Genomic DNA, 24,612 nt, shown 5'->3' on the forward strand with positions numbered 1-24,612 from the left:
ATGCCTCAGGCACAAGAATATCTGGAGTGGGAAGATTGGATGCCGGAGCCCAACTGACATGTCAGCCGAGCTAGAATAATACTACCCCAAGTCCCCAACATCTAACTACAGAGTAAAACAAATTCCCTTACAGTAAAGGATTGATGCCGCCGTAGTCTGGACTCACAACCTTGTCCTTCATTTTCTTTTTTGCCTCAATTTTTTTTTTCCTCATCGCCTGTCAGAATTTGCCATCGGGGCAATGGACGAAAAAAGACAACAAAAAAAAAGATGATTGGGATCTCTCTTTTTGGGCCAGACGAGTCGACCAGACCCAAACAGGACTAGCGGCAAGCGGTGCCCCTCGAGCGACGGAAAATCGACCGTGAAAAAAACCCCACCACGAGAAACTGGAAAGGAAAAGCGCCACTAAATATTAATCTTCATTTTTCCCCTCCTTCCCCTTCTTCTCCTCTTCCCTCCGTCTCTCTCTCCTCACCTGCCACTTCTCTCCTCTTGTGACTTTGTCCACTTCTTCATACACCCGCCAAAATGATCATTTACACGGTTCGTATACCCTTCTGAGTCTACCTCTGTCCTTGTTGCGATCCTCCAGCAATGCAAGGATGCGTGAAAAGAACAACAAACGGTTGCATCAATCCTGCAGCCTTGTTGCGTCTCCTCTGCTTCCTTACCTGCAACCATTTTCATCATCATTATTATCATCATATCCTCTCATTTGAAATTTGCATGCCTCTAAATTACTGACGTCCGTCCTTATAGGATATCGTCTCCGGCGACGAGGTTCTCGCCGACACCTACAAGATCCAGGAGGACCCCGAGAGCAAGCTCCTCTGGACCTGCGACTGCCGCAAGTACCTCAAGAAGAGCAACGAGGACTTCCAGCTCGAGGGTGCCAACCCCTCCGCTGAGGGCGGTGATGAGGATGCCGGTGGTGAGGGTGAGGCCGTCATGGTCCACGACATTGAGGACCAGTTCCGTCTCAACTGGCTCAAGACCGAGGAGGGCCTGAAGCCCTCCAAGGATGCCTTCAAGGGTCACCTCAAGAGTATGTTCTCGCACTTCTGAGATACGGTTCAGTTATTTCACCCCAATGCTAACGAGTCTACCCTGTACAGGCTACGTCAAGAAGGTCCTTGCCAGGCTCACCGAGACCGGTGCTTCCAAGGAGACCATCGATGAGTTCAAGGCTGGTGCCGCCGGTGCTGTCAAGAAGATCCTTGGCAACTACGACAACTACGATGTTATGATGGGTCAGTCCATGGACGGTGATGCTATGTACGTTTATTCTGCCATCCATCTTCTGGTTGCAACTAAAATTAACTTACCGAACCAGGCACATCCTGATTGACTTCCGTGAGGACGGTGTCACCCCCTACGCTACCCTCTGGAAGCACGGTCTCCAGGAGGTCAAGGTCTAAATTCAGACACTGCAGTCATGCGAATAATTGTTGTCATGAATTGAAAAAGAAAGAGAAGAGACACTGAAAATGCGATCTCTTAATACGAGCAACCAAGGGTCCCCGGAAATTAGCTGTCCAGGAGTTTGGACTCCTGGGTTCCCGCTAACGCGTCCCTTCTGGCTATTGCTAATTATCTTTCCCTTCGCATCTTGATATCACATCATGCTCCTGCGTCGCATATCTTCTGCGTCCTTCTTGATTAAAGTCACGCCTCATGAAATCCATAACTGTTACGTCTTCTTTTATTTCTGATCACATATTATTCCATCGTCTAGCGGTTCTTCCGTTTGACACATAATCATCTTCCAACCTCAAGACACTGAATCCAGTTGTAAAAGTAGATCTCAACCTCAAAGATGAGTTCAATCAAAAAAGTAGAAGACTAGAACCGCTATATACACAATAATCGAGAACTGAATTTATACCCTCCAACCAACCAACCAAACACCTCCAATTAGACATACATTAAGTACTAAGTAAATTAACAGTAACCAACCCAATCAGCCCCCCTCACCTCCCCCATCCCAACCTCATTACCACCACCACCACTACCACTACCAACATTCCCAAAACTACCCCTCCCCACACCACCACCACCAAGCCCCATCCTCGAAGGCGAAGCAGCAGCATTAGCATAAGCCGCACTGCTCAAATCCCCAAACTCGAATCCCGTGACCGGATCCAACTCCATCAACTCATCCGCCACCGGCAGATGCTGCCCGAAGACAGCGTCCCACTGGTCCCAATCGAAGTTTAAGTTCGGATCCACCATTGAGGGCGGTGTGGGGGCCCCCGGGATGGGTTGGCTGGTGGGTGAGATGGCTGTGTCCATGAAGGAAGGAAGAGGAGCTGCTTGTAGAGCAGGAGGAGGAGGGGGGGTATTAGTTGGTAGTTGTGGTGCTTGCTGCGGGGTGTTGTTGAAGGTACTGGCGAAGATGTTAGGGTTCAAGGGGGCGATGCTTTCGGGGGAAGAGATGGGGGAGCCGCTGGCCAGGGGGGAGGTGGTGGTGGCTGTAGTGTCCATGGGGTACTTGGGGGGTGTTGGGGATTGAGGGAATGGAGGAGGGACGGTTCTTGATTGCGGGCTTGGGAGGATGGGCGTAGGGGCTGGAGGGGGGAGTTGATAGCGGAGAGGGCTTGGACGGGAGTTAGTATTAGTGGTAGCTGGGTTGGGGAGTTGATGGGAGCGAGTCATGTTGTAGAACATTTTGGAGAAGTCGTTGAGTTGGCGGCGGGTGGTGACGGGAGGAGGATAGGTTGAGGGGGAGGGACTGCCGCTGGTGTAGCAGGGGTCGTTGTTGGCGTAATCTTCGGGGAGAGAGGTGACGCCTGCTTGGATCTGGGCTTGTTCGGACCATAGTCTGTGAGGATCCAGGCCGGCTTTTTGCCATGCTTTTTGGCGTAGGCGTCGGATCATGTCCCATGCTTCGCGGCCGCCGTCTTTCAGGGGTCGTTGGGTTGAGACGCCGTCTTCGCCGCCGACGACGCCGCCGTCGGGGCCTGTCATGGAGAAGATCTTGTCGATGTAGGCGCGGGATTTGGGGGCCTCTGGGCTGTAGGGTCGTTCGTAGAGGTCGATGAGCATGATCATGGTCGCGTGCATCGGTTGGTGATTGCCGGGCCAACTCCATTGGAAGGGTTGGAAGTCGGGGTCGGTTGCGAGTGAGACAAACTTCTCCATGAATCCGTGACAGTGGCGGAGTGCGCTGTGGTTTGTTAGTGGTCTCTGTCTTGGGTTCTGGATGGTGATGTTGGACAATACCTCTGTCTTGCAGCCGGCCAGATTCGACTTTTGGCGTTCTTCAGGAAAGGCTGATAAGCGACGCAAAAAGCCTGACAGGGTTAGCAGGTATCAGAGTAGATCTCAAGGTCCACCCACTTTATCGATGAAAAGAGACATGAGGATCCTAGCCCATTTGTGGAAGGATACAAGGACAGGCGAATGGTATTGCTCTGCACATCCATTGGGCCCATCCGCCGGCAGTTCGGTGCGAGAATCCGCTTGTGAGGATAAAGACCATGATCTAGTAGATGACACTGGAGACGAAGTATCGAGCGAGTTTGCTTCTGGTATCCGGTTGATAATAGAGTTCAGCTTGTACTGCAGATCGACCAATATCGACCTCAGCTCCTCCATGTCCCTTCGCGTGACGGGTTTTGTACCAAGCTGGATCTTCATGATCCGGCGAACGGCGCCTGCAGGGTTGTTAGATCTCGTAACCTATAGACGTTTACTTCGGATACTTACGAGCCATCGTATACTTGCCCTTGGCCGATAGGTAGTACACGTTAACCATAGAAGGTCCTCCACATACGGTTGGGTCATCGGGGTTATCCGGTGGCCTCATGCCGGTCATGACAAGTCTCTCATATTTCTCAGCAGCGGGAGTTCCAAGAAGCGTGTCTTTAACCTCGCTGGTCTCGCGAACATCCCAGTAGTTCTCATCACTGACCAGGGGAGGTAGACCGCTAGACATGGCCACCACACCGTCCATGTGTACAATGTGCCACCATATACGGCGACGGTATTCTGCGTCACTGGGGCCAATGCCAAACTTAGCAGGATCCCGATGCAAACCCATAGTCTGAGCCACCCTCATGGCAAGACTGATGAAGAGACTACTAGTCAGAGGCTCTTCCTCCTTGGAAAGGATGGTCTGGACCAGCAGATATGCAGATAAACCTTGCATGGACGGACTGCGAGGGAACGATATCTTGGATAGCCAGCGCGTTACCTCCTCACTATATGCCTTAGACAGACCTGAGCGGGATGTCACGTTGAACTCAGCCTTGATTGTTCGTATTGAGACAGTGACGGAACCGCCATACCAGATGGCATAAAGCAAAGGGATGAAGGATGGGTCAGGGCAAGACTCCCCAGAGTAGCTGCTTGAATCATACCAATCCCAGAAAGAGTTGTAAAGCTTCAGGATGGTAGGCGGGTGCACAACTGGGGTAATGGCGTGTATGCCAGACATGAATCCTTTGTACAGGATATGGCTCTGTCGTTTTGTCGGCATATTCTCAAGCATTTCTGGCTCCACTATCTTGTCATTCACGGAAGGTGATTCGCTTGACGGAAACAAAACAGACTTCTGGAATGTCTGTACTCTGCTAAGCTTCTCGGCGGGCTCGCTGACACCGTCAGCCGACTCTTTCCATTGGCGTCCCGGTGTTGTAACCATAGGTTCCGTTCCAGCATCGTCAACGGGGCTCTCATTGAAGGCTGGTTCGTTGTGCGATCGATTCTGATCCCTGAGCAACTGATTGAGCTCATTTATCTGGTGATACTTAGCATGGTCCTTCAATGAAAGGCTGGAGACTTTTGAACATACCTCATGAGAAATATAAGCCCAATAAGTCGTCCCGACGTATCTAACCCATGGTCAATATAGAGTCCTCCCGACTACAAAACAATACCATACCTTGATCGCCCTCCATCCTCCAAGCTCAGATGGCCAAGATTCAAGCTCCCCACGGGATCCACCAAATCAGTAGCATGGCCCGCGGGTATAGGAAATTCATCGCCACTAGACTCAGCTGCGCGACGCGGACTATCCGAGCGGGAACCAGCAGCCGGCTTCAAGGCCGCAATATTGCTCAAACGAGGATCACCCTCAGCCGGCTCGAGTTTCACATTTGGAGCCAGCCGTTGCTTTCCTGCGACATCCAGCGGCTGGTTCGTCTTGCTCAGCCTCTCGATCATCGAGGTGAGTTTGTCCAAACGCGCCTCAATGGCTTGCGACCGTTGCTCGGAAGCTCCACTTTGCTTCAAATGACCGTATATGGATTGTATATCATCAATATCCTCCTCGATTGGTCGCGACGACTCCCTCCTCCGCTTGACGCCATGTCCGTTCTTCGATATGCTCGAGCGCGACTCCGTATCCTTCTGTGGCGCCGCATCGTAGACACATTCGGTACCGTTTTTCACGCAGTTGCCGCAAATCGGGTGGACCTACAATTTTGCTTATCAGACCAGTTCAGGATTCACAAGCAGTCTAGGGATATGCACCTTGTCGCATTTGACCTTTCGCCTCCGACAAGTGTGGCAGCTGTAGCTGGCGCGATTGCGGGTGATTTGACGGCTTCCAGCCTTCCCAGTCTTGGGAGCAGCAGAGGACGAAGAGCCTGAGGCAGGGGAGTCGTAGCTAGAGCGAAATTGGGGTCGGGGGGTTCCGTTCATCTGCCCGTAGCCGGGCAGAATGCTCGGTGGGCTTGTATTCATGGTCCGTCGGTCGCAGTGGCGGGGTTCTATGATCCATCGACAGGACGTAAGGAGGGGTTCATGAGGGAGTGCGCATGAGTGTCAACCCATGTATGTGAGTCGCGACTATTCAGGTGCCGATCGAACAATTGTGCACTTGATGGGTAAAAGATAATAGAGGCAACCGCGCAGTGATTGAAGCTGAAGCTGAGTGGAACAGCGGCGGAGGATGACTCTGGGGTAAAAGAGGCCGCGGTTCTACTTATCGGCGATTGCGCCGGCTCGGCCAATGACAGCGACCATATACGCAAGACGGCCGGATGGTCCTCCCGAGAAATTCGGAGTGACTTGGATTGTTCCATGATTATTTACTGAGAGGTGTGAGGTCTTACAGAGCATGGTCTAGGTACGCTATAGTTTTTTTTTTTTTTTTTTTTTTTTTTTTTTGGAATGATCTCCGCGGAATAAAGTAGAGAAGCTACAGCTGCCATCCACTGCGGAGACGGAAGATGGCACCTATCAACCACATCCAATACCACAATCCAGACATGTCCCCACTCATTGATCATTTCATTCGACTTGGTATCAAGAGAACAGCAGAGATGCCCTCTATACATGAATCATCATAACGCCTTTCGCCCGTGCCAATGCAATCAAAAGCCTATGTACCACATGAAGAAAACATCGAGAAGTGCTTCACGCCTTGCCCTTCTTCTTATCCTTCTTCTTCTTTTCGCTGCCTCCAGCTGACGGACTTCCACCCATCCCTCCCATTCCTCCCATTCCTCCCATCATTCCCGCCAGATCCGGCATTCCAGGTATCTGGGGCATGCCGGGCATACCCTGCATGTTCTGCATTTCAGCCATGGCGTCCTTGAGCGGGTTATCGCTGACTCCACCACCACTGTAGGCCGGAGAGTGTATCGGCAAAATCTTTCCAATCTTCCATCCACGGGGGGCGGCGGGCGCGGCAGGTAGTTTCTCGGGCATGGGGAGTCCTCGGATTCTGAGACGGTAGGGGGATTCTTCGGTGGTAGGGTGAGCCTTAAGGTATTGCGCCACGAGGATGTAAAGGTGGTGTTCTGTAGTTATGGTTAGACAAAGAAAACTGCAATCAAGCCATATCAAAAGGGGTCGACTCTGATGGTAACCTGCGAACAGGTTGGGGTACACTGACTGTTCTTGATTCTCGAGTTGACCAGCTTCCCGTCCTCGTTCTTCAGCAGGACACGCACACGTCCCGGGTTGGCCCAGTCCTTGGGATGCAGCTTCTCAGGCTCGAATCCGACATTCAATCCCAACATCTGCACCGCATCGACAATGTCCCTCGCTAACGGATTCTCAACCGCCAGCTCACTTCCAACCTTGCGGCCCTCCGCGCGGGACCGCGACTTGTCGAAGTATATCGGGTACAAGCATTGATAATGCTTGGGGATCTCGCGCTGGGGTTCAGGAGCGGGCCTCATGGGTACTGAGCCGGACATGGGCACTCCGGCTCCAGAAAGGATGGACTCATTGGCGAAGTTGGCGGGCGAGGAATCGGAGGGAGCAACTTCCTCCGGGTCAGAGTCGTACACCTCCTCTACTTGGGCGTGTCGTGACATGATTAAAACTCAGTATAGGTAATAATAACAGCGTAGAAAAATATGTATAAGATTAAGACACGCTAATGTGTCCGGAGCGGAAGGTTGAGCAGGTGGGCTGTTGTAGTGAAGCCGTGGTGGCCTTTCTGTGCGGCAGGGAGTTTTAGTGGCCAACCAACTGCGGAGCGGAGAGCTTTGTCCGCCCACCGCCCGCATCGCAGCGGAGATACCCATCATTACTACATGCAGCCCTTGATTTGCTTCTGAGCAACTGCTCTATTATGTACCAAACAAACCTTACCTTTGTCTGCTGCAGTTGATGCACATGATAATGTCTTGAAGTTATCGCTCTAATAGGTCCTACACGCCGAGCCTTACTTCCCACATCGCCTATCCGGGCTCAAGGGTTACGATGTGTTAGGCCAGCTTTCTACCTCCATGACACCCGCAGTTCTGCCTGGACACTAATTAGGGTTGACAATGAAAGAGATATCCCAGAAAGGGATCGACTTCGGCATAGAGGGCATCGTAGAGCACCAAGAGAGGATGGCATAACCATAGATCATCCAGCGATAGAATCCTGATTAACATGATGACCAACAACCTCCGATCTTATATATAAGCCAACATGATCAATGTATAGACGTTGCCATGTATCTGATGTCCTCTCGAAGGCATGATATAGCGACGGACAAGTTCAGTCGCAATGCATCCCCTTCATGATCCATCAATGACAAAGCCAAGATGTTGCATCGCCTCAAGCGAGGGAGGTTACTCAACTCCGCATCAGCAGTTGATGGAGAGATGGACGACTCAAACGAGCACGATAACCACCATCAGGTCGGAGATCGGCCCGTCGGCGGAGACGGCCAACCATGCGCTCGGCTTCCCAGGATTGGGTTGCCGGCTCCCCGCCGGACTCCATCCCCGCTCCTCCCCACACCCTGAGTCACTGCGTGATATCAAGAAGAGGGAGCAGTCGACCTGGCTTATCGCAGGCATAAATAGCTCTGCATCATGCTGCAGTCATGGCTCCAGAAATATTCATCCAGCTCTATGCCCTCGATTTATATTTGATCTACTCATACGGCTATCTATATCCTCTTCAATCATGACCAAGCAAGGTATACTCTGACCCAGACATTCATCAAAATGGCCATCAGCTAATGGGTGCCAGACACTGTCACTCACAGCTCCGTTCTCCACCGTGATACCCGCTTCGTTCCCAAGAAAGCCATCGGCGGTAAAGGCAGCTACATCTTCCTCGAGGATGGTACCAAGTTCCTCGACTCGACCGGTGGTGCCGCCGTCTCCTGCCTAGGCCATGGCCATGAGGAGGTCAGCCAAGCGGTGATTGATCAAATCAACAAGTTATCATACTGCCATACGGCTTTCTTTGGGACGGATGCATCGGAAGAGCTTGCTACCTTCCTTACCGAGTCGACTGGAGGCAAGCTGTCCAAGTTGCTCGTTGTGAATTCTGGTATGTTTACACACTTACTCTTCACGACCTCGCCAGACAAACACTTACATTCTCTCAGGCTCTGAGGCTGTTGAGGCCGCACTGAAACTAGCTCGTCAATACTTCGTCGAGCTACCCACCCCCCAACTACAACGGTCCAGATTTATTGCCCGAAAACCCTCCTACCACGGCGTCACCTTGGGTGCCTTGTCAGTTGGCGGACACATGATCCGTCGAGAGCCCTTTGAACCCATTCTATCAAACAACACATCCCACGTCTCGCCTTGTTACCCCTACCGAGGCAAGAAACAGGGCGAGTCCGACGCGGATTACGTTGCCCGGCTAGCAGCAGAGCTCGACGCAGAATTCCAACGTGTCGGACCAGAGAATGTCTGCGCATTCATTGCAGAGCCAGTTGTAGGAGCGGTAAGCAAGCAACCCTTCTAAAAATCAACATCAGCCCTCGATAGAACTACCTCTTCCATACAAAGCCCAGCAACTAACGCAAGCAACCCTCAAACTAGGCCCTAGGCGCCGTCCCCGCCCTCCCAGGCTACTTCCCCGCCATGAAAGCAATCTGCGAAAAGTATGGTGCGCTTTTCATCCTAGACGAGATCATGAGCGGGATGGGACGCTGCGGCACCCTCCACGCCTGGGAACAAGAGGACGTAGTTCCTGATATCCAAACTATCGGCAAGGGACTCGGAGGCGGATACGCACCTGTCTCTGGTATCCTCATCAGCGAGAAAGTCGTCGGAGCCCTCGACAAAGGCACGGGTGTGTTCCGACACGGCCAAACATACCAAGGCCATCCTATTGCGTGCGCTGCCGCGTTGGCCGTGCAGAAGGTCATCAAGCGGGATAACCTGCTCGAGAATGTCAGAAACATGGGTAAGTACTTGGAAGAAAGGTTACGGGGCAGCTTAGAGCAACATCCGTATGTGGGCGATATCAGAGGGAAGGGCCTGTTCTGGGGTGTAAGTTATTCTTCTCATTCCAAAGTTCTATCTACCATCAGTGTACCTGAGGTCTGGATGAAGACTAATATACCATGTATCTGCAGATCGAATTCGTCAAAGACAAAGAAACCAAAGAGCCATTCAGCCCTGACAAAGGCGTGGCCTTCCAGATCCAAGAGACTGGGTTGAAACCGGAGTACGGGGTGTCGTTGTACGCTGCTAACGGGACGGTGGACTGTATGAAAGGGGACCATATCATTCTGGCGCCGCCGTATAATGTTTCCAAGGAGGAGATCGATATCATCGTGGATACGGCGGTCAAGGTGCTTGATGTTGTTTTTGCGAAAGTTAATGCAGCTTAATGATGGGATATGGAATTGCTTGCGGTAGACTCTGCTGCTAAGGATACGTACGCAGTTGTTGCGATGGTGCATTGACTGATTGCATCAGCAATCAATGCGAGGGTCCGTCTGTCTTGTTGAAGGATGGAGGGTAGTCAACAGGATCCATTTCAAGGAGAATACAATTGATGTCTCTTTATAATACACAAAAGCAATAAAGCATCCGAGTAGAAAGAAAAGAATCAAAGCCACAGCCATCTCGGTCTCACGCAGTCCACGTCATCGTTTCAAGCCTGCCAATGCTGTCATCGCACCAATCTGTTAGCAACCCAGAAAGCCTTATATGCTTCATGGAGTTCATTAAGCTGAGCATCTGCTTGCATGAGATCCAAGTAGTCACCTGCATACCCAGCTGAAACCAAGGCATCTAGAAATTTGTTGAACCGTTCCTCAAATAAGTCGATTCCTATTCTCTTCTCAGAGGCCTTGACTGTAGCATGTCTTTCTAATACATTGATTGTCGGAATGTAGTCTTAATGTAGGTAAGGTCAGCCCCTGGATAAACAAAACGGGCAATACAGGAATGTCAATAGTGATCCGGCGGATATATTATATCAAAACTTACCGATCTTCTTAGCAAGGCTAGGATCAACCCCATAGAGAAGCACAAAGGTATCCCGACCATTGCATGGTGGGTGTACCTTTCCACCTTCATTGAGATAACGCGAATCTTCTTCATAAAAGTAGGCATCCGCCTTGAAATGGCCTCCATGGGCTCTTACATTTCCAATATGGATAAGTCGTTGAGTTTCAACCGCCGTATCATTCATAACATCTCTTCGGAACGAGGAGAGGAATCTGTTTCATGATACCGATGAAACCATTGCTGAATTGTGCGCGCGCCTGCTGCCCGAACTGATCAGATGCATGTTGAGATTCGGACAGTTTTTGTTCAGTTCCGGCCAGTCTTTGTTCAATTCCAGCCAGTTCTTGTTTAGTTCCGGCCAGTTCCGCTCCAAGCTTTTCAACATCCTTGCGGAGCTGATCAAGTTTTGAGTGTATAACAGGGATTTCAGTGTTTTGGAGAGCCAGCTTAACACCTGCGTGATTTCCTGTTATCATCTCGTCTCTCTCAGCTTCCACGAACAGTTCATCGCCTTCAAGGAATTCAGAAAGCGACCGCTTTGTAGCAGCAACCATATGAGACTCGGGCCCAAGATTTACTTGTTGACTGGGAAGCCGCGGTAGAAAGGTTGTTTGGGAAAGCACGTTGACACTGCGTCTTGGGAAGGTGTCGCTCCGATGGGGGTACTGCCGTTCTTAAAGGCGTGGGTCAGATAGTGAAAGGCTAAGAAACGCTGGAGGATAACACGTCGTAAAAAGTATGATTATGAGCTTTGAATAAAGGAAGTAGTAAGGTGAGAATGTGAGGGGTGAAATATATGTACCGGGAGGTAAGTAGATGATGTCTGCATTATGGTGTACCTACGTAGGGTACCGTATCCATAGGCGGGTACTGACGGGGATCTGATGAAATAGTACGGAAAGCTCTGTGATTCCGAGCAAGTGAAGAAGTAACACAGCAAGTGAATGTACAGTGAATGGTGATTGCAAACTTCACTTTTCTCTTCCCCCTTTCGTCCTTCCTCTGTCCTCTGGAACCATGTCGTCTCACGCAGTACTCCCCAAGGCTCAACATGAAATGATTAAGCCCTTGGATCAGGCTTGGCCTACAGGAAGGCTTACAGGCATGTCACTCTATTATGAGTTTCTCGTTTCTTTTGAGCTGTGCTAGGTATTTTGTTCAGTGAGGAAATAGTGAAGTTCAAGTGGAACATATCAAGAAGCTTAATTCTTTCTGCTTGGGTACTTCCCTTTTGCTTTCTGTCCACATATTACGCCCACTCTACTCATACTTCCCGTTTATCCACTTTTCCTTCTTCACAAAGAAAAACGCTCCAAGAAATCAAAAGGCCCTGCTCCTGCTGACTTTGAGATATACACAGACGAACGAGCAACCGCTGTAGTGTCGTCGAAAATCAATATTAAATTTCTGAATTCCTTGAAGCCGATGAAATGCCCGTGGAAGCTGTGAAAGACGAGATGATAACAGGAAATAATGCTGGTGTCGAGTTGACTCGCCAGAACGCAAGACTACCTATCCTAGAGACGAAACTGGCCAGAGAATGAGTGTTGAGTATACCCTTGGATTTGCTAAGATCCGAGGAAGATTTATTTCCAGCTACCGATGACCACATGGCCGATAATCAAAGAATTATCAGCCAAGGACACGCGAAAGCGCACGGCGGCCATCTCAATGCGGATGCTTACTTATACCGGGAAGAAGGCCGGTACATTGATGAAGATGGCATAGTGCATCCGCCACGATATGATACTGACACATTCCGATGTCTCTATGGTGTTGAGCCAAATATAGCGGAGATCATCAGTAAGTCTTGATGAACAAGTCCACCCTATCTCAATTGCAATTTCTGCATCCATCATTTAAGTCATGTATTGACCTTAACTACGTTAAGACTACACTCCAACTATTCAAGTTCTGGAGCGACACGCTACTATCGAAGCCTCCGACCACCTTGAAGCTACTGAAGTATTGAAAGCACGGTTTGACACGTTTCTACGTGCCTTGAAAGAGCCGGTTACCCCGGAAACTACCTCAATTTGATGTCTCCCGAGTATCATCACTTCAAGGAACTCCAATAGGCATACAGAGAATTCTGGAACGCGACCTAGTTGGTGTCATCAGCGTAGCTGATGGACACTATAGCGAAATGGGGACCCTGTGTTGTTGAACACTTTTGCTTTTTGCTCGAACTCTTCTTCTCATATCCCATAGCAAATGGCTTCAGCAGCACACAATTCTTAGCAGCAATGTTGACTACCCGCACAAATCCACACCTGACCCATCATTAAGCAGCATTGAAGCAGCAGCAGCAGCAGCAGCAGCAGCAGCAGCAGCAGCAGGAGGAGGAGGAGGAGGAGGAGGAGGAGGAGGAGGAGGATAATTCATATACCCGATATAGCCGGCCTTTACTAAATTAAGGTACTGGCTGGGAGGAAATAGTCACTATTTCAAGTGGAACATATCAAGAAGCTTATAGTTACATACACCAATTACAGATTCATATCACGCTTTAGCCTCAATCGCTGTCGCCTTCAATCCCGTAGAAGCATCCTGATCTTTGCTTTCTCCATTTGCGGCCACCACTGTAGCAGGCGCAGGTCCCTCTGCCCACATGCTCGCCACGGTTTCCACGGCTCGTTCGACGACGACGCGGACCCGATCCCTTAGCGCAGGGTTGGCGCACTCCACTTCCAAATCTTCCAGCCATATCCGAGCGATGTGCTTGTCGACCTTGATTTCAAGCCCGGGGAATGGAATCCCTAGTGCGTGGAGACGAGAGATCTCGGCTGCTTCTAGCTCTGTTAGGTCGTCTTCTTCTTCCTCTTCCTCCTCCTCTTCTTCTTCCTTCACAGGGGTCGACTTGTCGTCGGAGTCAACTTTGTCGGTGGTGCCATTGGTGATATTATTAGGGGGTAGGCGTGGGCGCTCGATGGCTGTGATTTCGGAGCCGAATTGTGCTTGAAGCATCATGAGGAGACGTCGGAAACGCTCTTCTGGTCCGACGTTGGAGTGGGGATTGGGAATTTGGTGGGCGTGGTCATCTTCGTGATGGTGGTGGTGATGGTGATGCTTGTGCTTTGCGGATTCTGTAGGATTCGTAGTTAGTAGGATGGTTCTTCATAGGTATTGTTATGGGTGGTTGCCACTTACGTTTCACTGACGCAGGGCTGCTCTCAACAGTCAGGAGGACCGCCATGACTGCATCAGCAACTCCGTCGTTCATCATGTTCCCTTCCCACTCAAGTTCAACTTCGCGAGTGCGAGGATAGTATCGGATGAGCACGCAACCCATGACCAGATAGGTTTGCGTATCTCCCATGGGGATTTCTTCATCGGCGGCTTCCTCCTTGAGTTTGTCTCCGTTGGCTTTGTCGAATTCATCTTCCTGTCCCTTCTTGGCAATTTCCTGCTGTGGTTTGCCGACTTCTTCAATGGCTCCAAAGGTACCTTCAAGAGCCCATTTGATTAGGTCCATGCTTGCAGAGCTTAACGTAATATGCTGCTTGCATGTAATGGCGGTGGTGGTCAAACCAGCATACTCGCGGAGATCATCGGGTGCCATCAAGGATAGGTTGAAGCCATTCTGGACAAGGACGCCGGACATGAGCTGGCCATCGTCTTGCTCCGAAGGTGGTGCGATCTGAGCCAATTTACCCACTACCTTTGCGATCTTGTCCTTCTTGAACGGGATGCGAACTTCTTCGCAATTACCCGGCGTGTAGACCTTGACTTTGACGGTCTTCTCGGCGTTGAGACTGAGCAGCTTCGACTTGAGTCGCATCATTTGGTGCTTTTCACCGTGGACAAGGATCTAAAGAGAATGAGTAATCCAAACATATTGTGACGGGAGGACTTTGGGGCTACATACCACAACAGGTGCAGAGACTTCCTCGATGAAATTTCTGTTCTCAACTCCATCTACATGGGCTGCGAAACTGACCTCATCCACTGTACATCTTCTGGGAATCATAACCTTCTGCTCTTCTTCATTTCCGGCAGCCATGCCTCGTCTCACCGATCCCGTCGTTGCTCTTGACATGACCGCAGGGATTTGCTCCGGTTCGTTCAGGATCTGCTTGGCCATCGTGCCCTCAACACTGTAGCCTGTCATGACCACACCATTGCGTTCGTTCGGGGCCCACCGCTCCAGAAGCTCCCTACTGGTTCCTGTCTGGAGCATACCTGGTGAAGCCAGCATAACACACCCCCCTACATCATCGAAACGTTCCAGGCTGCGCAAACTTCTGACGAATCTGAAGTCCCAGGGCCCTGCACTGACACTCTTGTCACCACTAGCTTCCGCTTCCGCCATACGCTGACGGAAGAGTCGCTTAATGTTATCGTTCATTGCACCTATATATGTTTGATACACGACCATACATCTGCGAGCCGTATTTCCGATATAATAGATAGGTATCTTCTGAAGTTCGGGATGTGTCTCCCAATATTCATCCAGAATCAGCAACAACTCCTGGGCGCGACCTAGGGCAAACACCGGCATTAAGACCCTGCCTCCGCGATTCAGGACTCCGGTAATGGCTTTCATAAGGGCGGCTTCACGTTCCAGGCGGGGGGGATTGGACGAAATGCCGAACGTCGACTCTGTGATAAGCACGTCGATTTTCACACCTTTGGGAACTTCGGCCGGGATCAAATGTCTGTCTTCTTCACGAGAGTAGTCACCGGTAAAGAGGATGTTGAGGCCGGCGATTGAAATCAGGAACATTGCCGCACCAAGGACATGGCCAGCAGGGAAGGGAGTAATGCGAATGCTATTGATGGTGTGCGTTGTGTTGAAGTCGATCGTCTCGATCAAGGGAAGCGTAGACAAATGGTCCTGCTCGGTATACAGAGTGGTGCGTTGATCCGAAGACGAGGCCGTGCTGCTCACACGCACATTGTCCTGAATCAACCATTTGTAGATGGCTTTGGTGGCGTGTGTCATGAATACACGGCCCTTGAAATTGGTCTTGCTGAGCACATAGGGGAGCGCGGAGGAATGATCAACATGGAAACTATGGGTTAAGTAGAGTATCTATCAGCCGACTGTCCGATTGAGATGGTCGAGCAAGAGTGAAATCGCAATGATGTAGCAGAGGCTGCGTTAAAAAGCACGGATACAGAGATACAACGCAAAGACCAAGATGAATAACTAGCATATATTGTATTGTGTCTCTCAGTACATGAGCAGATGCAGTTGCTATGATGGCAGAGTTCTTCTCTGCCACCATGCTGGGAAACCAAGGAGAGATGTGGTGTGGGATGCTATCCACGGCCATGAACAATCCCCGCATGCTCGGGGGCGACGGTGTAGGAAGGGTGACTAGGGGAACGCAAAAGAGAGACTGTCCCACATACTGGCTGATTAAAAGAATATCTACCGTGCTGAGGTCAAATTCGTCGAAGAAGGGCAGGGCTGAGAAGCCTTCTTTCGCAGGATGCATACCAGCGTCAAGCTAATGAAACCACAGTCAGTAAACAGTAGTTACAGCATTGGGTTGCGAATGACACACCATCACTGTTTTGCCCTTATACTGGATTATGTGACATGATCGCCCGACTTCATTTCCACCTCCTAGACAATAGAAAGCCAATTCATCCGTTGGATCGGCCGGCTCGTCATCCACCGCGGCATTTAAGGCCGATGCCTTTCGCTTTGTGGCCATGATTGGGAGTTTCGGATAAGCTACAGGTCGCGATTCGGAACTGATGAGAGTATGCAGCAGACCAGTACAGATGCGACGGGGTCAAGCGTAGGTGGATGGTGTGTTCCTGGAAGTGCCGATATTCCTAAACTAGCTGCCTCTGCTCCGTAGGATGTCAGTTGACGCGGGATTGACTGCCCATGACATGTACTGCACAGAACCTGATCTAAATCTGCGGGAGTTTAAACAGTCAGTGCAGCATCCGCCACAGTAGTATCTTGAACAACAGGCAAAGTGTGTTATATCTTCTGCATTTCCTGCAACTGGGCGCAATAAAGACACGGAAAGTCGCGAAACCAAGAAGCGCAAGGTCCAACATGGCGCGGACTTACCTAAGCCAGCCACGTGATGCTCCCGGGCGGATCGCCGCAACAGCAAACCTCGTCGGTGCGAAGCTCCCCTTCGCCGTTCGCGAGAGTAACACCGATAAACCCCGTCGACCTTCTTCCCTCCCTCCGGTGCTCACTTCTTCACCCAAGACTCCCTGTTCGATCTCTCTACGCCATTCATATTCTGCTTGCGATGACCTGAGATGGTCTCACTTGGTGGCGGAGGCGGTTAAAGTAGTCCGCCCGGTTTTCCTACATACATACAACGCGAAACACCTTCCCTTCTGGCGTCCAGCGCAACCGTGACTCGGTCTTGCCTTTAATTCTTCGAGTTGGAATTTTCATCGAAGCCACAATATTCATTCACCATGGCGCAGCCCCAGCAACAACACTTGACGCAGTCATTTTCCCCGCCGGTTTCCTCACCTTCACCTGGTGCCCCATCGCCTGTCAACGGTGGTGTCCCTCCACCCCTCAAGCGCCAACATCTTTCACCTCTCCCTCAGTCCCAGTCTCCTTACGCCTCACCTAGCTTCGGGACGTTACAACTACCGCAACACCAGCCGGCTCCCATGACTACACCGACAATGAATATGAACGGCGTCCCCCAGACTCCCGCTCCTCCACCTCCACCTCCAGGCGCGATGGGACCCCCGTCTCGACCGGCAGACAAGGCTACCGATGCTGCTGAGCTCACAGATGTGCTAGCATCATCAGGAATTGATGTGCGGGAAGAAGAGGCGTACCTGACAAGCAGTTACTCTGGTCCTCCGGTGCAGGCTCAACAACCACCTCGCCCTCAACAGCCACAGATTCCGCAGCAACAACCTCAACAACCGGTGCCACCTGCTGTGAATACTTCGTTCACCTCACAAGCTTCGACGACTGGGAGCGTTCCTACGACTCCTAGTTTTGAACAACCCTCCCCATATAAGCCGGCGACGACGCAGGATTCCTTCTACAGGGAGCCGCCAACGCAGCCTCCTGCGCCCTTCAAAGATCCCAATGAGCCGACCCGCGAAGACACTGAGGCAGCTCGGCGCGCACAGTATACTCTACAGGACTCATTCTTGTGGACTAAGGTTTTGGAGCAGAGGCTGCAGAAACGTGGATTCGAACTCGGAGTCCGTATACCGGCAGAAGGACTGTATCATCCCGTACCCGGTCGCCAACAGCCTATCGAAGTCACTGGACCGGATGGATCATCGATCATACGTTCCGGGCAGACAATCTTGAACCAGACCGGTGCACCTTTATTGGACATTCTCAGCTTAATGTCCATCGCATGTGAGGAGCGGTTGCGAACGGTGGTCGATTATTCTTCAACATTGGCTCGCAGTCGACGCGCGCACTCACATGGAGTTGTCCCCACTGATTGGAAGGACGTTGCTACATCGGCTAATGCTGTCAACGGGAATGTGGAAAATCCTAGCACACCACTAAAGCGTATGTTTACCCTAAGGCTTCAAGAAGTGTTCCAGACTAATCAATTGGCATATAGGCCCACACTCAGCAATCGAATCGCAGGGTACTAAACCACTGTCGGAGAAGTATCGCCTGCTTATGGATAGGGACAACTCCAGCGAAGAGGCCCGTGCTGCGAAACGTACCAAGCGCAGCGCAAATGCCATCCTTGGAGAAGGGGGGCCGAGCCGATCAGAATCTGTGGATATCCCTGGCTCCGGCGCTTCCACACCGATCGGAGAGAGAGCCCCTAGCATCGATAAGAAGGGAATGTCGAAGAAGGAAGCCAAGAAGCTGATGGATGCCAAGGCCAGCGAGGCTCAGCAACATCAGCAGTCTGTAGAGACCGCGCGCCTGGCTACTAACAGCATGCTGTCTGGTCGCATGTTTGGAAGCAAAAAAACTTACTCGTGGTTAAATCGTGGTGCAGCAGCTGGCAGTGGATTTTCCACGCCGTCCCGGGTCAACACCGCCACGCCGCCTGCAAGCACCGACAAACCCGGACGTTCCGGTGAGCCAGCCGCCGCGCCTGCAAAACGTCTGGGAACATGGCGAGAAGACAAAGATAAAGGTGCCGGCATCCAGGTCCGGGATGTTCTATTCATGCTGGAGCTGGATGGCAGAGGCCCCCGACACGTACAAAAGGCCTATTCGAAAGATGTGAAGGAGGATCGAGCGGACTAAGATACCTAGCATGTGTCGCTTCAGCGGTTTGTATTTCCGTTTTGGGTTCCGTGCTGTGACTGCGCAGGATCGTGGTTACTTGGCAAGGTTGCATACTCCGCAGTGCTCGCAGTTGGTGTTCTTGCCATTCATTGTATGTGCATTTGCCCATGCCTTTTCGCATCCGATTGTGAGGCCCCGGACTATTGTCTGAGTAATACTCAAACACCCGATTCTCTTCCATTATTCCAAGCTTACTACCCCCTGTTTAATTGTCCCGGGTCTCTGCCCGATATTTCATGTGGATGTATTACTTTTCTTATGCCGGTGTGTTACGGAGGGGAATCAGGGTATTGCTATTGCGATCCGCTTGCTCTATCTCCTAACCGATGGTAGTGAGCAGCAAACGCCAATCTATGGGGGTTGTGGCTATTGTCGGAAAGTTCAGTGACATGTTGTTTTGAAGACGACAATTTGACGCCCTGAGAATATTTGGCTCTGCCAGTGTGCCACGGGGGGAAGAGAGCAAAACAAAAAGAAATGAAAGAAACGACATGGGTAGACTCCGTCTCTCCGTGCATCGACTAGGTCACTGCATTTCATACGTTTGAAATGATATGACATATTTGCCTAGCAGACTGATCATCTTCTATCCCTTCGTTCCATACTATTTCCCGCGTAGTTGTAGTTTGTTTCGTACCTGAGGCCTTCTGTACTGCATGCCAAGCCCGAGGTTTCCCAGAGCAGTTTAGGGTTGACGCTAGATCGTTCGGGGCATCGGGTGGGACCAAACACGCAAGTGTCTTTCAGCCGGAACAACTGAATCTGACTTCATCATTTGCCCGGGGAGAGTTGCCAATCAGCTTGTCCACCAGACTTTCAGCCATCGTTCCAGTCACACTCGGATCATCGCCCTCTCATCCCTACGATTGATCCCTTTTTCTGCAAACGCGAGCAGCAAAGCGGGGTTCCCCAAGAGCATGATCAACTCAGCGGGGGGAAGGGTACCACCCCCAACTTCAAAAACAAGAGGATCAACTTCGGGGGAATGATGTCAGAGATCAGGGACTAAAGAATTGGGACGAAGGGAGCACAAGGCCGAAAAGCGGAGATTCGCCGCCCCCAAATCCAATCAAACGCCTCCGCGGCGTCATCATTCAGAGCATCGTTCTTTCGGGTTATTATTAAACCTTCTCCCAGGGCAAATTGGCGGTACGAGGCATCTCTTCTCACTACTGCAAACGAGTTCTCTTAGTTTACTTCCCACCAGGTGGAAATAACGCATGTCATGCAGCAGCCCTCTCCGGTCGTCTGAAGGTGCCCGAAACGCAACAGCAGCAGCCACGACGACATATTGCCACCAGACCATCACCACTACTACTAAGTAGACTAACACTGCACGGCGAAGACCGCAGACGAGTAGAGCGATGACAAGAAAGGCCGGTTGAACACATCTACAATGCCACCCATACCTCATCATCATCATTATCCCTCTTTCTTACCGGACCATTTGGGTCTCGCAGGGTAATTGGTAACGTGTTTCATATCTGACATTTCGGTTCGCGGAAGAAAGGACCTCAACCGGTGGGTGTCATCCAGAGCTTGGAAGCCTAGACTCGCCTCAAACTCCGGCGCTATGTTTTGCCTCCGAGGCTGGTTGGGTTAGAGGAGCCTTGCGATCTGCGCCTACAAAAAGCGTGCCAGATCGTTGTTTGGGATTGGAATTACTATTATTGATAATCGCGATTGCCCTTTCATGGGCTATTGCCGCATAGAGAAAAGGGGGAACTGCCAAAGGGCAAGCAAGACACCCGATATCGAAGACGGTGTCCAGCCGAAGAATAGGCTTCCTCGGAGGATTGATTGATCCAGAAGGCCCAATGACACCGACTGGAATGGAGGATGAAGAGGGCGAGTGTATGTGTGTGTGTGTGTGTCTGTGTCGTAACCGAACAAACCTTCTGTTGGTGGTGCTCGTGCGGCGAGGCGCCATCATCCACCATGACCCTTGAGACCGCCGTAATGGTGGAGAGGAGGTTCTGTTCGGTCTGTATTCTTTTTGGTCAGTAATGCGGGCTGAAGGAATAAGTTCTGCACCCTCATAGAAGAAGATTTGTAGTTGTTATTGTCCGTCTTCTTTGTAGTGCTTGTCGCTGTAGGCCGAATTGTTTAAATCCAGGCAAGAGTTGACGAGGATAAACTGGTCCTTACCAACTACTTACTTCTTGGGAAGGTTCCCATTTTCTCTTGCTCTCTGGGCGCTGGAGTTTCCCGTTCCAGCGCAACTCAGTTCTTTCTAGAGACCGTCTATCTGTCACCAGATCTCATCGCCTCTCCCCATTTTCAAATTCCAGTCTTCGCGGAGCACCACCACCACCACCACTTCTTGCTTTTCTCCCCCTTTCATCGATGCTCACCATTCTTTGAGAAACCCACCACCCCAAGCTGATGCTCTTCGACACTTCAATGATTTCTCCTTTGGCTCACCCGATGACCCAATGAGTCTTCCTTCGTGAGCTCATCCGTACCGTACGAAGCGTTTCTCGGACGCCTGCTGGTTCCCCCGACCGACCGCCTCGCCATCCATCCATCCCTCCAGCCAGTGATCCCCACGCCTCTCGAATCGCTCTTCCTTTCCTTTGCCCGATATTATTCTCCTTGACTCTTCTTCTTCTTCTTTTTCTTTTTTTCTCTTGCAATCCTTTTTATCTTTTGATCCTTTCCTATACCCTCATCAATTTTCATTCCACTTTTTGCTGGAATTTCAACACGAGAATCCCCGGGTGTTCGAACCCTGCTTTCCCAGGTAGTTTCGCAGAGATTAGGATTACTACGACGAACGACTGCCGCTTGTTACTACGACAATTCGGACGGCCGACGACCATCCGGCGACTGTGAATCTCCTCCCCTCCACCACCACCCTCTCTCTCCTTTCCTCTTTCTTCTCTTCCTCCTCTTCACGTCCTTATCTCCTCTCTCTCTCCCCCTCTCTCTTTTACTCTCTTCCCTCCCCCTCTCTCCTTCATCTAGCCGGAATCCGCCGTGAGGACATCCGGCTAGTATACACTTTTTCTTTGCATCATGTCCACCCCTTCCACGGCTACCGCGACGCATCCGCATCAGCAACACTACGGATACCCCCATCATCAACCCTACCAACCGAACGCATCCTATCCCACCACCTCCGCTGCAGCCACTTCTCGCCTTGTCCCCTCTTCATATCCCTATCCCGTTACCGCCCCGACGCCTGCTACCCTTCCTTTCGTGCAATCTCCGAAGCTTATGCCAACCGCACCCACCCCAACGACTACCACAACCACCAACACAACCACTGCCACCACAACAATGCCTCCAGCCCACAACGCTGTGAGCGCTGGCACAACAGCGCAAGGTACCCGGAGGAGGAAGCCTAACTGGGGCGAGTTCTATAAAAATGGGATCCCAAAGGAGGTGATTGTCATCGATGACACGCCCCCTCCGGAACAGTCCAAGGCCTCCTCGCGCAGTCTCGCGACAGCGTCCACCGTCACGGCAGCCAACGGCAACGCTCCTCAGCCAGCCGGGAAAAAACGGCGCACTGGCATCGAGTCAGCCTACGACGTTACGTATTATGATCGGCCCTCGTACTCAATCAATCCACAACACTATGGCGAGGAGTCATCGGCTGCCTCCCTGTCGACTGATCGGACAACCTCTCTGCACACCACGGCTCCTACATCTCTGTCCCAGGGAAGTTCCGGGGCCAGTAATGGGATCATTTACGAGGACGCCAATGTTGGCCAGAAACGCAAGCGCGTAACCACCCGCAAGTCCGCTCGCGATGAGCAAAAGCGGCGGGAGTTAGAGAACGCAGGGGATGCGTTCTTGAGCTATGTCCCGCCGCCGAAGCCGCCCATCAAGGCAAAGGATGTTCCGGTACCTGTGGTCCGCGATGTATGTCATAAATCATTCCCCATCCTCCTTCTTCCCTTCTTTGCTAACCAACTGTAGTATGCCAATCGAGGCGAAAAGTATGATGACGACGATGGCCATTATATTGTCAATCCTAATACTCCCTTGACTGAGCGATGTATGTGTTGCCTTGCTGTTCCTCCAGATGCGATCGATGCTAACGTCTCGCAGACTCGATCATCAAACTCTTGGGGCAAGGTACATTCGGAAAGGTGGTTGAAGCGTTTGACAAGCAGCGTAAGACCCGCTGTGCCGTCAAGATCATCCGCTCGATCCAAAAGTACCGGGATGCTTCGCGGATTGAACTTCGGGTGCTGTCCACACTGGCCTCAAATGACAAGCAGAACCGCAACAAGTGCATCCACCTACGGGACTGTTTTGACTATCGCAATCACATCTGTATCGTGACGGATCTGCTGGGGCAGAGTGTCTTCGATTTTCTGAAGGGAAACGGCTTTGTGCCGTTCCCCAGCAGCCAGATTCAAAACTTCGCCCGACAGCTGTTCACCAGTGTAGCTTGTGAGTACTTTTGGCAATATGCCTATCATCGGGGATATCTAGCTGACATTCTCAGTCCTTCATGACCTCAATCTCATCCACACCGACCTTAAACCCGAAAACATCCTTCTGGTCAGCAACGCCTACCAAACGTTTACCTATAATCGCACCATCCCATCCTCTTCGCATGCCATCTCCCGGAGTGCACGTCAAAGACGTGTGCTGTTGGACAGTGAGATCCGCCTGATTGACTTTGGGTCAGCCACATTTGATGATGAGTATCACTCGTCCGTGGTGTCCACTAGACACTATCGGGCCCCCGAGATTATCTTAAATCTGGGCTGGAGCTTCCCTTGCGACATCTGGAGTATCGGTTGCATCCTCGTGGAGTTCTTCACCGGGGACGCCCTTTTCCAGACGCATGACAACCTGGAGCACCTTGCCATGATGGAAGCTGTTATCGGCGACCGCATTGACACTAGACTAGTGAGGCAGGTGATGCAAGGCGGTCGCAGTGCAGGCCAGAACCAGGCCGCCAAGTAAGTTACATCGTGGTTACACCCGCCGAATGATGCTGACTGTCCCAGGTATTTCAACAGGAACAAGCTTGAATACCCGAACGATCAGACCACTCGTGCCTCACGAAAGTATGTGAGGGCAATGAAGCAGCTTCCGGTACGAGCCCCTTCCACGCATGGACTAAACCCGGTTCAGGATTGCTAACAAGCCGCAGGATTTCATCCCGACCAACACCAAGTTCCACAAATTATTCCTCGATCTCCTTCAGCGGATATTCGTGTACGACCCGAAGAACCGCATCACGGCCAAGGAAGCTTTGAAGCACCAGTGGTTCAAGGAGTCCTTGGTGGATGACGGCACCGAGGCCCTACGGATCGGGGAGCAGCTGCAACGCACCACTCAGCGGCGTTGAGTTGGACTGCCTTGCGCTGGACACTTTTATCGGGTGTGATCTAGCTTCGCGCTAATATTCAGATGCTGCGGAGCCCTTCTATACCAAGAGGCCGGTACGTCGAGGTAAACCCTTCGACTGCCACCAGGCGTTTGCATGTATGGGTACAGCCACATTTGCGATAGAGGGATGTTATTTTTCTGTTTGGATACTACTTCTCAGGGATGGCCTGGCGATAGTGCTAGCCGATTGATGATAACTGGGTAATGGAACTGACGGAGGGTACATGGATGGGATATCCCGGAGTTGATGCCCGCAATCGGGCAAGGTGTATGGGGTTTTGCATGCTTCATTGTGAACACAAGAAACCGTTGGTCGGGGCCTGACTACACCAGTCCCCGACGAGGACAAAAAAGCAGTACGACATATAT

The 24,612-nt window shown here is 51.3% G+C and overlaps 8 protein-coding genes across 8 annotated transcripts; 4 read left to right on the top strand and 4 right to left on the bottom strand.

Annotated features, from left to right (window-relative positions):
• Positions 1–531: 531 nt before the first annotated feature.
• BO88DRAFT_420816 (translationally-controlled tumor protein) lies at positions 532–1,421 on the top strand (the record flags this gene model as incomplete). The annotated part of the gene is made up of 4 exons (XM_025708467.1): positions 532–546; positions 763–1,048; positions 1,119–1,278; positions 1,337–1,421. The coding sequence occupies 4 exons, from the start codon at positions 532–534 to the stop codon at positions 1,419–1,421; spliced, it is 546 nt and encodes a 181-aa protein (XP_025568172.1).
• Positions 1,422–1,727: 306 nt separating this feature from the next.
• Positions 1,728–5,882, bottom strand: BO88DRAFT_377535 (putative C6 transcription factor). The gene is made up of 7 exons (XM_025704404.1): positions 5,479–5,882; positions 4,889–5,421; positions 4,799–4,838; positions 3,712–4,744; positions 3,343–3,659; positions 3,226–3,296; positions 1,728–3,169 (listed from the first exon to the last, which is right to left on the bottom strand). Exons 1-7 carry the CDS (start codon positions 5,689–5,691, stop codon positions 1,945–1,947), a joined length of 3,432 nt encoding a protein of 1,143 aa, XP_025568173.1. The 5' UTR covers positions 5,692–5,882; the 3' UTR covers positions 1,728–1,944.
• A 231-nt stretch (positions 5,883–6,113) lies between these two features.
• BO88DRAFT_400062 (RNA-binding signal recognition particle subunit SEC65) lies at positions 6,114–7,402 on the bottom strand. The gene is made up of 2 exons (XM_025705472.1): positions 6,848–7,402; positions 6,114–6,752 (listed from the first exon to the last, which is right to left on the bottom strand). Exons 1-2 carry the CDS (start codon positions 7,272–7,274, stop codon positions 6,367–6,369), a joined length of 813 nt encoding a protein of 270 aa, XP_025568174.1. The 5' UTR covers positions 7,275–7,402; the 3' UTR covers positions 6,114–6,366.
• Positions 7,403–8,205: 803 nt separating this feature from the next.
• Positions 8,206–10,267, top strand: BO88DRAFT_400063 (aminotransferase, class III). Its single transcript, XM_025705473.1, has 5 exons — positions 8,206–8,377; positions 8,431–8,736; positions 8,795–9,141; positions 9,240–9,692; positions 9,779–10,267. Exons 1-5 carry the CDS (start codon positions 8,365–8,367, stop codon positions 10,034–10,036), a joined length of 1,377 nt encoding a protein of 458 aa, XP_025568175.1. The 5' UTR covers positions 8,206–8,364; the 3' UTR covers positions 10,037–10,267.
• A 53-nt stretch (positions 10,268–10,320) lies between these two features.
• On the bottom strand, positions 10,321–11,398 carry BO88DRAFT_430958 (uncharacterized protein; the record flags this gene model as incomplete). Its single annotated transcript, XM_025709281.1, has 3 exons — positions 10,888–11,398; positions 10,641–10,850; positions 10,321–10,547 (listed from the first exon to the last, which is right to left on the bottom strand). Exons 1-3 carry the CDS (start codon positions 11,213–11,215, stop codon positions 10,321–10,323), a joined length of 765 nt encoding a protein of 254 aa, XP_025568176.1. The 5' UTR covers positions 11,216–11,398.
• Positions 11,399–13,163: 1,765 nt separating this feature from the next.
• ysh1 (cleavage polyadenylation factor subunit YSH1) lies at positions 13,164–16,327 on the bottom strand (the record flags this gene model as incomplete). Its single annotated transcript, XM_025702558.1, has 5 exons — positions 13,164–13,747; positions 13,812–14,472; positions 14,530–15,696; positions 15,890–16,117; positions 16,175–16,327. The coding sequence occupies 5 exons, from the start codon at positions 16,325–16,327 to the stop codon at positions 13,164–13,166; spliced, it is 2,793 nt and encodes a 930-aa protein (XP_025568177.1).
• A 736-nt stretch (positions 16,328–17,063) lies between these two features.
• On the top strand, positions 17,064–18,843 carry BO88DRAFT_409749 (uncharacterized protein; the record flags this gene model as incomplete). Its single annotated transcript, XM_025707971.1, has 2 exons — positions 17,064–18,141; positions 18,197–18,843. The coding sequence occupies 2 exons, from the start codon at positions 17,064–17,066 to the stop codon at positions 18,841–18,843; spliced, it is 1,725 nt and encodes a 574-aa protein (XP_025568178.1).
• Positions 18,844–21,903: 3,060 nt separating this feature from the next.
• On the top strand, positions 21,904–24,202 carry BO88DRAFT_327277 (putative protein kinase (Lkh1); the record flags this gene model as incomplete). Its single annotated transcript, XM_025702505.1, has 6 exons — positions 21,904–22,755; positions 22,813–22,891; positions 22,945–23,292; positions 23,348–23,810; positions 23,859–23,946; positions 23,999–24,202. The coding sequence occupies 6 exons, from the start codon at positions 21,904–21,906 to the stop codon at positions 24,200–24,202; spliced, it is 2,034 nt and encodes a 677-aa protein (XP_025568179.1).
• Between the last annotated feature and the right edge of the window lie 410 nt (positions 24,203–24,612).

The sequence above is a fragment of the Aspergillus vadensis genome, assembly GCF_003184925.1.
Source record: "Aspergillus vadensis CBS 113365 unplaced genomic scaffold BO88scaffold_1, whole genome shotgun sequence".
In the NCBI taxonomy this organism is placed as follows: Eukaryota; Fungi; Ascomycota; class Eurotiomycetes; order Eurotiales; family Aspergillaceae; genus Aspergillus; species Aspergillus vadensis.